At 35.5% G+C, this 16,221-nt stretch overlaps 3 protein-coding genes across 5 annotated transcripts; 1 reads left to right on the forward strand and 2 right to left on the reverse strand.

Moving 5' to 3' along the window:
- The first annotated feature begins 457 nt into the window (after positions 1–457).
- LOC142548517 (small ribosomal subunit protein bS16m/bS16c) lies at positions 458–3,274 on the forward strand. Of its 3 annotated transcripts, none has more exons than XM_075656875.1 (4): positions 458–661; positions 916–961; positions 2,317–2,489; positions 2,797–3,274. In XM_075656875.1, the coding sequence occupies exons 1-4, from the start codon at positions 529–531 to the stop codon at positions 2,799–2,801; spliced, it is 357 nt and encodes a 118-aa protein (XP_075512990.1). In that variant the 5' UTR covers positions 458–528; the 3' UTR covers positions 2,802–3,274. The 3 variants fall into 3 exon arrangements, with proteins under 3 accessions (XP_075512990.1, XP_075512989.1, XP_075512988.1); XM_075656874.1 differs by having other exon boundaries at positions 2,854–3,274; XM_075656873.1 differs by lacking the exon at positions 2,797–3,274 and having other exon boundaries at positions 2,317–2,737.
- Positions 3,275–3,762: 488 nt separating this feature from the next.
- On the reverse strand, positions 3,763–6,930 carry LOC142548518 (serine/threonine protein phosphatase 2A 57 kDa regulatory subunit B' beta isoform-like). Its single transcript, XM_075656877.1, has 2 exons — positions 5,370–6,930; positions 3,763–4,300 (listed from the first exon to the last, which is right to left on the reverse strand). The coding sequence occupies exons 1-2, from the start codon at positions 6,537–6,539 to the stop codon at positions 3,992–3,994; spliced, it is 1,479 nt and encodes a 492-aa protein (XP_075512992.1). The 5' UTR covers positions 6,540–6,930; the 3' UTR covers positions 3,763–3,991.
- A 3,612-nt stretch (positions 6,931–10,542) lies between these two features.
- Positions 10,543–13,625, reverse strand: LOC142548519 (uncharacterized). The gene is made up of 5 exons (XM_075656878.1): positions 13,184–13,625; positions 12,867–12,967; positions 11,900–12,016; positions 11,717–11,818; positions 10,543–11,298 (listed from the first exon to the last, which is right to left on the reverse strand). Exons 1-5 carry the CDS (start codon positions 13,431–13,433, stop codon positions 11,128–11,130), a joined length of 741 nt encoding a protein of 246 aa, XP_075512993.1. The 5' UTR covers positions 13,434–13,625; the 3' UTR covers positions 10,543–11,127.
- Positions 13,626–16,221: the final 2,596 nt, after the last annotated feature.

Here is a 16,221-nt window from a genome sequence, read left to right on the forward strand (position 1 = left end):
TCATAATCATTATTAAAATCATATAATTTTATATGAAGTTAATTTGAAATTCATAGTCTCGAATTCATCTAACATGCCATGAGATTGCTCAAGTTTTTGTAAGCTTGATTATTTAATTACTTTTCTATAGTTTTGTCTTATATTTCGAGTAGTATTTTTTTACAATTACGTATATAATCATTTCAAATTGCAGTATGACAACTCATTAATTTTACAACTATTATATTAAATCAAATTATTTTTAAAAAAAATTATACAAACACGTGACGCGTGAAGTGATGGATTGTTGATATAATATTTAAGCAATTATGTAGATAGTGTCCAACCATTTATGCAATAAAAAATATACACTCATTTTTAAAAATAAAATAAAAAAATTGAGCTAGTATTTGCGTATCTGGATTGAGAGAGTAATTTCTCAAAATTTGACTTGTCGCGTTTAAAATGATGTCGTTTTATTACCAAGTTAACCGGTAAAATTCGATTAAGAGTTAAAACCCCAAAACGCTAGGCAAATAGGAGGAGAAAATGGTGGTGCGTTTACGGCTCTCTCGGCTGGGATGCCGTAACAAGCCATTTTACAGAGTAATGGCCGCTGATAGCCGATCCCCTAGAGATGGAAAGCATTTGGAAGTCTTGGGCTACTACAACCCTCTTCCTGGTGACTCATTATCCCATCCAATTTTTGTCTCGAATTGTGATTTAGCCCCATCATCAGATTTTAATTTTGTATCATTTTATCTGGAAGCTAACTGCAATTGATACTTTAGTTTTTTTTTTTTTAATTTAAGATTATCGATTCTTTCTGAATTTTATTGAATTAGTCCCACCAGCAGATTTTAAAGCTAACTGCAATTGTTACTTTAATTTTTTTTAATATTTCTGATTCTTTCTGAATTTTATGGAATCATGCAGGTCAAGATGGTGGTAAAAGGATGGGTCTGAATTTTGATAGAGTGAAGTAAGTGGTTTCAGATTTAGTTTGAGTTTGCGGGAGGGAGATTAATTTTTGAGAAATGCTGAATGTGAGGAAATGCGTTTTTGACTTTGGGTTTATCCATGATTTGCGATTGAGAGTTTATTTTGGTCAGATATATTATTGTTTATTCCTCGAATCTGTCTATTGAGGTATGTCTTCATGAAATTTTAGAGGATCATCTGTTCATCGATGCTTGTGGGGAGCAATTTATTTCATGAAGGATAAGCTGTAGATTTCCTGAATATTGAACTGCATCAATGTTTTTATATAGTTTACAGAGCAACCTTTTAGTCCATTTCTTTTTATCACTCGTTGTGGATAAATGATGTATATATGCATTTATTTACTGACATTCACTGGCATACTGACATCTTAAATTTTTGCTAGTTTGTACGATTTCATTGAAGATTTGATGATGAGTCGTTATTGATGAAACATAAACAGGAAAAGGTTTCATTGTCCATTTTTCTTTGTATGAGAACGACGTGGAGCAGTGTACATGTCTTCACGGAATGATGTTCTGATAAATCTGAGGATATTAATGTTAGTTCAGAACTTAGTTTTGCTTTTTCTACTTCGTAATCCTACTACTCTGTACTTGGCCCTGATTGAGGTTAGGTCTCCAAGCAAAACGAGTTAGCAAAAGCTAATGCATGTTTTAAATCATCCATCAGGTTCATTGTCTAACGTTATATTGTCTTCAAGTCGGGATTTATATGTCACAGTGGCCTTTCCAAGCTGAATAGGAAGTCCGTACTATATTGATGTATCAATGCAGTATTTTTTACCTCCTGGATATTATGGCCATTCGACCAAGTGCCAATGTTCTGTAGAACACCATTCTGTCCTTGGCCATCTAATTCTATCTTGGGTCATTTATTTATCTTCCTTTATGAACGTGCTGATAACTATGAGAAGACCTTCCTTGCTATTCAGTAGTATGTGTCATGTTAAATACGTTTTTACCTGTTTTTATTAGCTCTTTGTTTAACTATACTGCCGATATAACTTGTGAAAGACCGAAAATTGGAAGGTCCTGATATGCATAATTGACCGAAAATTGGAAGGTCCTGATTGGCATAATTTATCCTTTTCTCGGTCTTTTTGAAAGCTGTGTGATTTACCAAATAAATTCCTGAATTTTTATCAATTTCCTCTCACGAGTTATTCATTTTAGGGTAAATGAATTATTGAAATTTAACATCTGCCCTGTTATATAATTCTCATTCTCTTAGTTTGAAAAATACAAGAACTTACTTGATATGCTTGTGACCATGAACTGTTGTCCCAAAATCGGCTTAATCAATGAAGTGTATGATTTCATCTTTCATGTGCAGGTACTGGCTTTCTGTTGGCGCACAACCTTCAGAACCTGTTCAACGCCTCCTCTTTCGATCTGGCTTGTTACCCCCACCTCCAATGCTTGCAATGGGACGAAAAGGTGGTCCACGAGATACTCGTCCGGTTGATCCTATGACGGGGCGCATAATGACGCCTGAAATAACAGAAGGTGCGGAGTCCGGCCTGGTCCCTGAAGATAGTGAAGTTGACCAGGAAAAAATTACCACTTCTTCATGATACTTAAATCATTCGTATTGTTCAAGTACTGAATTGAACCTTTAACATAATATAGAGAAGCGGGTATTTTTTTTTTAATTATTAATATCTGGATTTTAGAACAAATTAATTTTGTGTGATAAGATTTTCATGATTTCTTTTTCTGTATTGACTTAATATATAAAGTAAAATAAATATTTATACACGTGCAGCAGGGGAAAAAAAACATATCAAAGAATGTGATAATTGGTCTTTTGCAGGGTGAAAATTTTGATCAGGGACCCGATTGTATATATTTCCTTTTGTTTATGAAATAGTATATTTGAAGATTTGAAGTTATTGATATATCAAGAATCCAAAGAAGTCGCCAGAAAAGAGGGATGCTTTGCCTTACGGAAGAGCTTGGATGTCTAATTCTTGATTGTTGTGCTTCTCGTCGAAGTTGGCAGTTTATGTCTTGGTCACATCATGTAGCTGAATGAAACTCATGTTCCCCAGATTGTTTGAATTGTGATAGAAGCAAGAACTCTAGGCAACACCTTCGTCTTTCAATGCTCGTGATGAGTTGTTTCAGCGTTGTTGCTACTGATTTTAGTAAAATATGATAAACTATATTATATTTATGTAACCCCTAGCGTCGATTTAAGCACCGGTATCCGTTTCAGGCGGAATATGCACCCTGTATTTATGTCACACGAACATATTTAGTGTTGAACCTCCATTTTAGTCGGTTGTTTCTGTTCAGTGCCCAAGAAAGACTAAATGTGGGATGGAGGCTTTATTTTCTATCTATATTATATTAGAATATGCTGCATAAGGCAGTTAAAGAACATGACAATTTTAGAATAAAATCTAATAAAAGTTGAGGGCATAGACAACATGAATCATGTGCAGTAATTACTGCCAGGCTGCTAGATGTCCCAGGGCATACACACGTTTACACACAAATGTCTATCAAATATAGCAACTTAATACCTTCCTTTATTTAACAAACTTTTTTGTAACATGTATATGACGGACCTCTATCTATACACGGGATGGATCTAAAAACTTTGACGGAGCTGACTTAAACCGTCAAACCCTCAAATCGAATCATTGGTAAGAATTCAAGAAATTTAAAACTTATGAACCTCAGCATAAAGCATGAATTCCCCTCATCAAAAGCTCGAATATATGAGAGTAAAACTAATACCATAGGCAAAGAATGCATAACATATACAAGGGAGTTGACAAGCCAATCTTAATTTTCAGCAAATTTTAAAACATAATAATACATCTAAAATCACATTGTCGGCTGCTTTGCACGCATCTTTTAATTTGGAAAATTCAAGATTGATACAAAATACTTTTAGATGATTACCATTGAAGCCAAGAAAATAGACCTCCAAGGTTTACTCATCCATCTTTCACATGATCCCACTCAACGTAGGTGATGACCAACAAGCAATAAAAATGTCAGTTTCTGCCTCCTTGAGCAGCAGCAGCTGTCAATCGCTGCCACATTAATTCCCGTTGTTCTTCCATTTCCCTGGCTTTGGACTCCCTCTCTTCATACTGTCTCTGGCACTCTTCAAATAACTCGGTATCCATCTCCACAAACATTTTTCGTATGTTAACAGTTAAACCGTGTACTGCAGGGTTCCAGTGGGACTGGATATTTTTTTCCAATGCCGTGAAGATGATTGGCAAAATAACACTGCGATTTTGAGCAATCAATCCCACAATGTGTTCGTTATTCCATAGAAAGTGCGCTCGTTCTGCAACCTGCAACATCAACAACATAATGAAATAGAACGCCAGTGAGTGAATAATGGCATTTGCTTCAGCAAGTATATTTTTTAGCATGCGCAGGTATCGAACAAAAGGTCATTAAATATATCTGGAGCAGGAAGCATATTTGCATTCCCAGAGCTATTTTGTCAAATTTCTCTCCGCTTACATACCTAGTCATCAAGAATCTAACCCAAATATGACTTTACTTTTGGGCTAAAAAGAACTGGAAGGTTATAATATACTGAACCATTGAACTATTAAAGGTCAACAAGAAGAAGGAAATTAATTTAACTTCATATCTATCATTCCAGACCAACCTTACATGCTCTTAGACGAACTTTCTACTTTCACAAAGTTGAATTTTCATTGAGACTAGGACCGGTAAGCCTCATCCAAATTTATCAATCGCTAAAAAAATTGGATCTTGTGCCACAAAATCATCCTCTTGAGATGGAGGAAAAAAAGAAGAAAGTAATTTCAATTGCCAAAAAAAAAAAAAGTAAATCCAATCATAAAATAAAGAAGAACAGCATAAATTCAGGTTCCAATCAGTGAAAAAAATTTAATAAAATAATTAACTAGGTTATTACTCCCTCACGAAGATGGCCAGACTAATCTTAACAACTTGATAGACCAAATTGATAAAACTACATTGTTTAAATTATGAAAAGAGGATGGAGATGGACTCTCTGATTTGAAATCTCATCACTTGTGTTTTGTGTGTTGTAAGAGAGAGTACAAATACGAAAAGAGAACAACAAGTATGGACATCCCTCTCAAAAAATCAAATTCAGTTTTTAGAATATTGAAAAGGTTCAGAACAAAATAAACATATTATAGATGCTAATATACTCTAACTAACATTATAAACTCAGTAGTTAAGGTTATTTACTGTAATAAAATTTTCATTGAAACCATTAATCAACTTTCAGAGCATTAAACAAGCTACTAACAAAAACAAATACAGCACACAAACAAAAGAACATAAATAATATAAAACTTAAACTGAGAGCGCCATGCAATTTATCACCAGATAATTATCTCAGTAAATTTCTAGCACCTGAAAATGAGAGCTGTTGAGGCAACGAGCAATCTGTCGGAAAAGAGGGACCATACAGCGGTGAAATTCTGCAGCCTGTGTTGCCTCCAGCACTTCCTCGAGTTCCCCTAGAAAGAGAACCTCCTTTTGGCAGTTGGTCACAGGCCAATATTTCAGTAATCCCCTTATCACGGTATCTGCCAACTTATAGTCCTTTTCCACAAACTGAGTGATGCAATATGACAACTGCTGATGATACATTGCTACCGGCTTAGGTTTGTGGAGTGGTATCAAAGCCCGGACTAGAAACAGCTTGTGCTCTTCCTTCATTGGCAAGGCAAACCCATTTATTATACTCCCAAGTATCTCCAAGAGTTCGGCGATCCCGCTGTGCCTCTCTGTCTCATATATAAGTCTATAAAAGATATTATTTATCGCCTTTCTGATAAAGGGCCTATGTACCATGAATTTCCCATATATTCTATGCAGAATCGTTTTCAAATACTCCCTCTCCCTCGGATCTTCAGAATCGAACAACTCGAGCAACTTCAAAACAAAGGAATGATCAATGTAACGCTTGGCCACTTTTGTATCTGTATCCGAAGAAACAACATAGCGCAGGAGCAGCTCATAAACTAGTTGCAAATGCGGCCAAGAAGGATCAAGATACGGCTCCTCCTCAGGGTCCGTAGTCTCAGATCCCGAATTTTCGTGGAAGGCCGGGGGCAAGCAACGAAATATATTCACAGAGATCATTTTAACCATTTCCTCCTGATTAGATTCAGTTATTTTACCTGATCCAGATTGAATAAAATCCACGAACTCCACAAGAGTCTGCCTTTTAATCTCCTTTTCCCTCAGCATCTTTAAGGTCTCTGAGAAATCAAAACAGAAGCAGCAGATTTGCAGTTTCCGCAGAAACAAATTCTGACGCTCGGCAACCATAACATCTCTAAACATAGGTAGATTCTCAATGGTACCCGTGTAAGGAAGAGGAGGAGGCACAACTGCAGCAGAAGCTACATGCTGAGGCTGATGCGAATTTGAAACTGCCCCGCTTCGAGAGGCGTGGTTGATGACAACATCAGACGTAGAAACGGATCCAAAGCTCCGATTCGGTAGCATATAACCATAATCAACATCCGATTTGGCCACCTTGCGGTGTCCCCTCTTCATTATCTTATTAAACATTCTCGCCCCCCACGATTCACATTCAAAACCCTAACCCTATACAAAACATTTGCTCATTCGTATTTTAAAAAAATTCAAAAATACAGTTAACAACATGCACAATATTCCACAATGATTAATAATAACAGGAAAAAAAAAGGAGATCAAAAGAAGTAAAATGTTAATTATATATGGAATAAATGAACGAGTCAACGGATCAACGGTCGAAGCCGGAGGAAACAAATGTAAAGCGGAGCCGATAACGGAGAGTCGCCGGCGGTAGGAACATTTCCGGCGATGAAGCGGACAAAAGATACGCGAAGGGCAGAAGAAAGAAGATATACACAGATACAATATATGATTATTATATACAGAGATTTTGTGAAGGAGAGAAGAGGACCAAAGTAGAGATAATAAAATAAATGTATTGATTGACCTTTTGCAAATTATTGAATTGTTGCGGATAATGTTTTTTTAAGGTCCGAAAATGAAATAAATTAATAAAGTAAAATTGCAATTGGTCATTTTTATAGTTATTATTATATTTCTAAAAATATTTTTATCATAAAATTATAAATCTAAATAATTATTGATTAATGATCAATTTAAGTAATATAATATTGTAAATTTTATGATAACTTTTTATTAAATAAGTGAATTGAGCAGACATGAATATTACTTCGTAGAGTGGTCAAGAAATGGAGCAGACATGAATATTACTTTAAATTCAAACGTGAAGTGTACGTAGAGAAAAATGCAGGAGTTGATCCCAAGAATCTTAGATTGCAAGAGAGCCAGATCAAATTTCTTGTTTTAACGTATGTTTGTTTATCGTTTTCGAGAGTATTCTGATTACGGCAAAAATTTGTGTGTGTAGACAGTCTCACGGATCGTATTTTGTAAGACAGATTAATTATTTGGATCATCCGTGAAAAAATATTACTTCTTATGCTAAGAATATTACTTTTTATTGTGAATATCGATAGAATTGACCCGTCTCACAGATAAAAATTTGTGAAACCGTCTCACAAGAGACTTACTCTTCATGTTACATTGGGGATCCAGATAACAATTATCCTTACAAAAAAAAAAGCATTTCAAAGAAAAAATTAGGTGAAACTATATCACCAAAATCAATATATATGAAATGTTTATGCTATTTTTAAGATATTGTATCACGCATTATTGTCAATATCTGTCGAAAGAGTAAACTATAAATGATTTGTGTAAAAAGAAAAAAAAAAAAAAACAAAGAGGCCTTTGATCGCAAGGGATTGGTAACTGGAGGCCAAGTTGAAGCCCGAGGGCGAGGGCTGCATGAACTAGGAACATTGCGCAATCCTGGATTCCCCTACACAAAACAAACAAATCCCAGAATCATACATACTATGTATGACCAAGAAAACATGAATCTTGAAATTTCCAAATAAAGTAAATATAACCCCATCTTGGTTTTACATCAAACAATGCTGGTAGTATTGTCTGAACCATGGTTCGCCGGAACGGGAACGGAACGGCCGGAGGCGTTCCGGAACCGGAACGAATGCAACCTTGACGAGGTTCCGGGGTGTGTAGGTTGATGGCTTGTATCGGCGTTTCATATACCGAAAACGAGGATTTAACGGCGGAAAAGAACGGGACACGCGGAACGGCACAGAACGGAATGGAAGGAATTTGTAGGTTGATGGCTTGAATATAAATGTTTGTTTTCATCAACTTATATTTCATTTTTCATTGTTATTTTATTATCATATGATATGAGTAATTTAATAAGCTTAATATTAATTTCACTAGAAACATTGAAAAGCAAAGCACACCGGTGGATGTGAGATGGTGAATCTTGAGTCTTCTTCCCGCTGCATCCATCAATGAAAGACTAATAAAGAAAAGATCGCAAGTCAACTATTTCTATTGAGAAATTTTCATTACAAAGTGTGAAAAAAACTAAGTTAATTATAAAATATTTCTATTTTAATTGATATTAAATAATTTGTAACATCACTTTATATAAAATTTGATGCTTATTATTAGTCCATCACTCTAAATTGATTCAAATTTGTGCGAACTTATATATATCCAATCGAAAATATTTTAAAGTTTTAATTAATTAAATACAAATAATTTTTAATAATGTATTTAATTTTTGATATAGTTAAAAATATTTTAAATATAATGACGATATAAATTGTGTTTAATAAATTTTTAATAAAATTTTAAAAATATTTTAATTTCTTATTTACATCAAATAATCTATTTAAATGATATTTATTTTAATTTTCATATTTCTAAATATTTTTCAAAATTTTTAATTTTTATATATTTATAATATTTTTTTAAAATAACCGTTCCGCGAAATTTCATTGTAACTGGAACGGTAGCATCCGTTCCGATCTCCGCGACCACGACAGCGAACCATAGTCTGAACTGTCAAAAGAGTGAGTCCTATGAAACCTCATGATGTAACAGGTTTCATAGGACTCACTCTTTTGCCAGTTCAGACAATACTTTCAGGTATTTGGAGTGTTTTAGTCTTCAGTTGTGGTATTATTCGAGATCATATAGCAAATGTTATGCTGCCATTTTGGGATTGTACTGGTGTTGGCTTTAATATTCGAGCTGAACTTTTGACCATCTTATGAGGATTGGAACTTTGTGACAATCCCTCCTCCCTTTGGATTGAGACGGATTCCTTGATGTCAATATTGATCATTAGAACTGAGAGAACCCACTGGAGCATTTGTTATATTTTACCGCAGAATCAGGTGATTCTTGTAGATCACCATGTCTGTCACAGTTAATTTTCCGTCAAGTCAATGCATTTGCAAGTTCAATTTTTCAGAGTAAAAGGTACTACTTTCTGAACAAGCGAGATGCTCCACGATCAAATAAGGCTCCGGCAAATTGATAAATGTATTGGGAATTAATGAATACCTTTCAAAAATGGATTTATCTGAAGTGAGGAGAGACGTGATTCAACCAGTAGCTCCAAGAGCAAGGAAGAAGAACATTCCTCCAATAAGTATAGGATGCAAAGCTTTGGCCATAGCCTTTTCTTCGTGAATAAGTATGAAGAAACTTCATTGCAAACTAAAGATAATTAGATAAATGAAGAAAATTGTTAATATTTGGTTTTATATATTGGCATATTACCGCAGTCAGAGAAACAAATATGAAAACCCAAGTATGTCCCGTATCGTCCCATGGCAAACAGCACAACAGCCTACAATAGTATGTGAAGTGCACCATAAAGAGCTGCGTAAAGAGCCATTCAATATTATGATTCCAACTTCCATTGCCTACTAAATTCTATTCATTTACTAGTTTGAGTTTCTTATCAAATTTTTTGATCGTGGAAACAATATTTTGTGCTTTTGATGGAATTCTACATTTACCAACTACTCAATATATTGCACAGTGGAGTTTCGAAAAATCAAAGGGAAAGGAAATTACCATGTTACAAGGGTGACCCCAATGGATTAGCCAGTCCGGAAGATTCCATGACTTCACAAGTTCGACTGAAATGTTCGAAGACAGATATCACAGTTGCAGCTTAAAAATAATGACCAAAATCAAGATTAATGCAAGTTCAAACATATAGAAAGATTTCAAAATCTTGGGAAACGATACAGCTTCACCTTCAAGATATAAGAAGGCTCAGAATTAGTCAATAGCTTTCAGTAAGATAATGTTGAAACAAAATAAGAAGTCATGGCTGCGTTACAAGGCTAAACCTAGTATTAATCTGTCCAAAAAATTTACTCGACCCTTAACACATAAAAGTTATTTTGCAAACGTGAATGTAGCAGCATTACCTCCTGTAAGAGAAGCTAAAACCAGCGAAGGCAGAGGGGAGAAAGAATACAGCTGACTTCCAGTGGACTCCACAGTTCCACAAACATTGCTCTTGTTGTTGATAGCAGAAAGAGAATCCAAAAAACCTTCTTTTCAGAGTGGCAGAGGAAGAAAAGTTTGATGGGAAGGTGGTGAAATTTTAACTGAGAAGCATAGGAGAAGCAGGTGACTGGTGTAAAAGAGACACAGGAGGCATTCACCACAGCCATCGTAGGTACAAAGTAACCCTCTTGACTTCGTTGGAATATTTCTAATTTTCATCTTTTGGGATTTTTGATAAGTTTCGGGGGAGGTTGGATTGGAAAGATGGGATAGGCATTAGGCAAGAAAGAAAACACGATTCTATTTCTTCACCGGAAATTTTACAGACAAGATGGAATCAAACGTTTAGCATATGTTTGGATAAAATAAATCTAAATGCTAATTTTAAAAAAATAACATAACTGCAATGAATTTAAACAACTAGTGAAAGAGGTCCAGTTGCATGATTCAAATATTAGACACGCAAACAGTATTAATAAACAAAATTTGATTCACATGTCACGCAGAGAAGTGAGGTAACTATATAAATGCATTATTGGTCTACCAAATAAAGGTGGATAGAAGTTGTTTTAACAAATATATATGGGTTATGGGTACATACAACTGATTAAATTTCAAAAATCTTGTACATAGATTTTCAAAAAAAATTACAATAATAAAGTATTTACATAAGCAGCAATTATGGTTAGAATTGAAGAGTTCTAACTTTAGTTATTTATAGGAAATCCCATTGCCAAAAGACCTTGTCCACAATCCCACCTCCACTCCTGACTGCAAGACTAAGAGTCTCGGATGCTGGAGGTACTCCCCATAGCAATGGCACCGCAACAATCATGGTTAGCTTTTCGTGCAGCCCTTCTCTGCTAGCTTTTCTCGCTGTCACAACCTGAGTTTCAACAGGAACACAATTAGTCGCACCCTTTATAAACTGAAGAAATTTGTGTGTTGTTTTTTTACAAAAAATTTTAAGTTTTGCCGAACGATGAATCACACCTCATCACAAGATTATTGGATTTGCCAATAAGTTAATCGATATACACAGTTACATGATTTGAACCAAAGACGGATGAAACAACCCGGAGGGAAGATCAAAGGAACCAAATTTTGCAAACATTTCATTATTAGCCAAGACAATCAGCTCAGTAACCGACTCAAAGTCTCTTCATCAGAGGGTATGATATGTTTGCCCCAAGTGTTGAAGTAAGTTGCCCATTTCATCAAATTTTATGGGACTGGAAGATTAGAGAGAAAATATATATTCCATCAGATGTTTACAGATATGAGTCAAAGCATAGAACAAGTACCTCCCCACCATGCTCCAGAACAGTATCTTCCACAACATCACAAAGCATCTCAATTGAACGGCAAAACCCAATAATACAAAGCCGTCTACCCACATCAAGTCCCTAACATTGATCACTTCACATAAGTTAACAGAAAGTTGCCGCAACAACAGCAATTTGCCAAGTAAAAGGGAAAAGAAATACATTTGTTGCCGCTATATCAAATAAAGCACCAAGGCATAGCCTTTGGTTTGGATCCATGTAGTTACTATCTTTAAACCGCTGGGACCTTTGGGATAATTTGGCCTTCCCTAGCTTCTTCTGCGTGCCAAGAGCATACAGCTATTTATTTGTCTTCATTAAGAAATAGAGGATTCGAAGTTTGTTTAAAAATAAAATAAATATTCGAAAAAAGATAAGTTGTTGCTGAGATATTTACGTATATCCCCCAAGAAGATATTATTACATTGTACATCATTAACTACAACTAATGGATCATGTAAAAAAAAGAAGCAACGCTTCTTATTCTTGCCGTTATTCTGCAAACTAAACAAGCATAAAAATTACTTCAAAACAAGGGAAAAGAGAAGAACTAAACCGACTAAAAATTCAGAACAAAAGGATCTCTAACTTGTTAGAAGCAGAATCCTAACTAGAGTATACCCATGGTTAAAGAAGACTTTTGGCCCACACATGAAGTACGACCATAGTCCACAGAGCAATGAACTGCTATAGAATTCATTAACCGCACAAGATAGACAGCCAAATCAGTGTTGAATTTAGTTTTAAACAAATTCTCAAAGCTAAGAACTTTGTAATGGTGGTCATCCGAGAAAAAATGCTGCAAAATAGGATTTCATTACAGTTGGAAGTTTAATTAGCCTAATTCTTCTGCATATATTACTTGAATTCAGTTAGACGGCAAGAGTAGAATATCTTCTTAATCATTCGAAAGGTTAGATCCATATGTCAGTTGTAGATTTCACTGTAAACACATTAAAGAAACAATTGCATTTTTAGTAATTAGGTGATAAGAACATATTAATAAAATACAAACAGCACTCTTCCCCGAAATTCTCAATTTTTTTACAAAACCTGATCAAAATATGACGCGATTCATTCAACAACTTAAGCACAATGAATCGAGTAATTCAAGCACACAAAAACATACATCAGAAGAAGAAACTCGGCGCGGGACAAGTTTTCCGCCAATTTGGATCAGCCCATCGGCAGTAAATAAAGTAACTCTCTCCTCCCGAATCCACTGAATCGCTGCCAAGAAAACAGCACAAACCCAAGAAACCCCATAAGTAATAAACAGTCCCGTCAAATTTTCAATCAGATACACATGAAATCAAATGTCCATGTCAATCAAATCCGCATGCCACATGCATAACTACAAGGCACAAAATGCACATACTGAATCAGAATTTTTTTTTAAAAAAAAATGAATAAATTCATGAATCAAGAGGCAAAAATCGGGAATACTTGGATCAGCGGTGTCAGAATTCTGCCAGGGGTACAATCCAAAGGAATCATCGTCATCCGGAAAATACCCCGACCCAGAAGCCCTGACGAAGAAGCGGCGCGGTGACGATTGGTAGCGACGGATTTGAAAAGGAAATTTTCGAAGTGGGAGAGGCGTGGATTGAAAGGAAAAGGTCAAGGACATGGGTTCGCTACAAATAGGAACAGATGAAGAAAAGGATGAAATACAAAGGGTGGACGATTCCACCATTGTTGATTATTCCTCTATTTGTTATAGGATTTGGGAGGATTACAAAACGAGAAACGAACGTCAAGAAAATGGAATGAGAGGAATCTTGTCGATGATCGGAGTAGAGAAAGGACAGGAAAGGGAAATGAAAGCGAGTCAGAGAGGCCACATTTTCTCCGGGGACGCTTTATTACGCTGGTGGTGGACAACAAGGCCGCACTTGACACGTTTACCCTTTGAGACGAATATTCAAAAATAAAATATAATTCATCAAATTTTAATCAAATAAATATTATATTTTCCATTTTCACACAATTTTTCGAGAGCCTCAAATGAAGTTGGGATAATCATTTATCAATTATGGTTTCCATGGGCTCAAATTTTTATCCATTTTAAAAAAAACATTCTCAATTTTAATATTTCTTCCCCACCACAAATCTATTATAAAAATCTACATATATTTAAGTTGATAAAAACTTTTTTTAAAATTTTTTCAAGAACATCATTAGAAATGAGTATAACTGTGTTGAAATTATATATTAAAACCCCTCGCGCGCAGCTTTGGAGGAGTCCCATGGAGCAGGGACTCCTCGCGCGATCTGGTGAGAGTGACAGCAGCCAAGGGGGCGCACCAGAGTAGAATTTTCAAGAGCAGATCGTAAGAAATTACATACATTTAATTGGGATGCATGGCATTGAATTAATCTTGCTTTAATTTAATGGTAGAAAAGAGAGTAGAATTGTCTGAAAGCCTCCAAAAAGTTATATTTTCATGTAGAAGAAGATGGTTAGACACTTGTTTTTGTGTGTGATGGGAACAAAATTTTCAAGTTTATTGATCTGATGATCAATAATTGAAAGGAAAGAAAAAATATATTTAAAGCGACTGAAATGTCGGACAGATCGATCTCAAACAACCTTCAATATATGCATATATGTATGCATGCTTATATTAATTATATGTTCGAGCTAGACAATTAAGACGCCATCTTCATCTGCACTGGCATCTGCACCTCCCCTCCCCTCCCCTGGATCATTGTATACAATTAAATAGGAGGTGCAGGTGCAAATGCAGAAGAACAAAGCTATCTAAGTGCAATAGCTCTTGGCTAATATATGCATATAATACATGCCCCCCATTTATATATATATATATATATATATATATAGACACGCATACATATGGGGGTGAGTGTGTTACTAAATACTTATACTGGTAATTACAATGGATCCAAAATATGCAAGAAGCGCTCTGTGTGCAATTATCGGTACAGTACGTACGAATATATGTATACATCATGTTGCTAGCTCACATATTGGATCTACTTGCCGCTTAGGAGATGAACATGCTGTACGTACATATTCATCTGTCCAAGTGCAAAGCAAGTGAAATTGTACTCGTGGACATGCCAACTGGGGAAAGTGTAATAGAAGCAAATGGAGAAATATGCTTCCAAAAGTCCCTTTTTATCGTTTATCTGACTGCATTTTATAGTTTTTCTGTGTATATATATATATAGATACATAATTAGAATTTTTCCCACGCCTAATACTAACAAATTTTTTTAAAAAAAAATGTTGTGAACGGCTCTCAAACAGAACAGTGCATCAGGTCCATACCCCATCTCCCGCAACCCGACATATTTCCAAATTCCCACTTGTCGGCGGCTGGCACATTTTCCAATTTACTAGTCTTCTTTTGGTGGCCCTGGGAATTTTTTTAAGGCTCATAAAATTGTAACAATAAATAATCATCAATCAAACAAAACTAGCGTTTGATTACATTCAATTAATGTTCCTTTCAGAGAAAAAACAGAAACTTATCAGAAATTTTTTGCTCCATGCATTTCTTAAACGTGATATCCCAGATGCATGAATCTGAATTATGGCACACAAAGACATGCACCGGTCGAACTTTAAGTGAATTTGAAATCAGGGACAGCTTCTGTTTAATTTAATTTGCAGTGGCGAGTTGAAAGCTTGAAACTTGTGTTCAACATCTGGATGGAAGAACATGCCACAGTGACAGAATACGTTAAGCAACCCACTTGCAAATGTTTCAGAAGAAGCTCTGAGAAAATCAATCTCCATTGTGGATGCTCTGATGGCAGATTCATGTTCCAATCACCCGCCTTCTCTCACTCAATCCGAGTGGTTCATCTACTATACTAGGTGATGATTAATTACATTGTTTAGACATTGCATATACACAGCGTAGGACCAATGGGGGAGGTAGGAGGCCGACATAAAATCAATCACATTTACGTATTAATGAAAATTGGAGTACAAAACAATTAAATCCATCACAAATGCAGTGTTCAATGGAGTCCAGCACGAGGTAACAAGCTTCCACACACACCCACATGATCCTGGCCTTGTAGATCTTTCAAGTTATACATACGGAAACGAACATATTATTACACCGAATGATCATTAAAATCATCAGAAAAAGGAAGGTGCGGGTTGCATAAATCTGTCACTGATGCACACATGCATACATTGCACAAGCACCAACATCAACTTCCTTTTCGCTAATCCAATCCATACTTTACATGATTGTATATAATTACCTATAAAAATTTGTTACAAAAATTCAACCGCCTAGGCTATAAGCGGTCACCGTCCCTCCACTGTCTCCCGCCATTTACAACATTGATCGCAAGTAGCACAATCTACATACAATGATACAAATTATTAAGTAAAAGCCATCATATCGAAAAAATCAAGTTAAGGTATAACCCATGAAGGTGACTAAGCATATGAAAACCCTCTATAGATTCAAACCAAAACCGACAAAAACAATCCTCTT

Source organism: Primulina tabacum, chromosome 6 (assembly GCF_025594145.1).
Source record: "Primulina tabacum isolate GXHZ01 chromosome 6, ASM2559414v2, whole genome shotgun sequence".
Taxonomy (NCBI): domain Eukaryota; kingdom Viridiplantae; phylum Streptophyta; class Magnoliopsida; order Lamiales; family Gesneriaceae; genus Primulina; species Primulina tabacum.

Coding starts and splice junctions, on each gene's coding strand:
- LOC142548517 (XM_075656873.1), top strand. CDS start 529: ATGGTGGTGCGTTTACGGCTCTCTCGGCTGGGATGCCGTAACAAGCCA. Junction 662..915: donor CTACTACAACCCTCTTCCTG/GTGACTCATTAT, acceptor GGAATCATGCAG/GTCAAGATGGTGGTAAAAGG. Junction 962..2,316: donor CTGAATTTTGATAGAGTGAA/GTAAGTGGTTTC, acceptor TTTCATGTGCAG/GTACTGGCTTTCTGTTGGCG.
- LOC142548518 (XM_075656877.1), bottom strand. CDS start 6,539: ATGTTTAATAAGATAATGAAGAGGGGACACCGCAAGGTGGCCAAATCG. Junction 4,301..5,369: donor TCAACAGCTCTCATTTTCAG/GTGCTAGAAATT, acceptor TTGATGTTGCAG/GTTGCAGAACGAGCGCACTT.
- LOC142548519 (XM_075656878.1), bottom strand. CDS start 13,433: ATGGTGGAATCGTCCACCCTTTGTATTTCATCCTTTTCTTCATCTGTT. Junction 12,968..13,183: donor TTCTGACACCGCTGATCCAA/GTATTCCCGATT, acceptor TTTTCTTGGCAG/CGATTCAGTGGATTCGGGAG. Junction 11,299..11,716: donor TTCTGGAGCATGGTGGGGAG/GTACTTGTTCTA, acceptor GTTGAAACTCAG/GTTGTGACAGCGAGAAAAGC.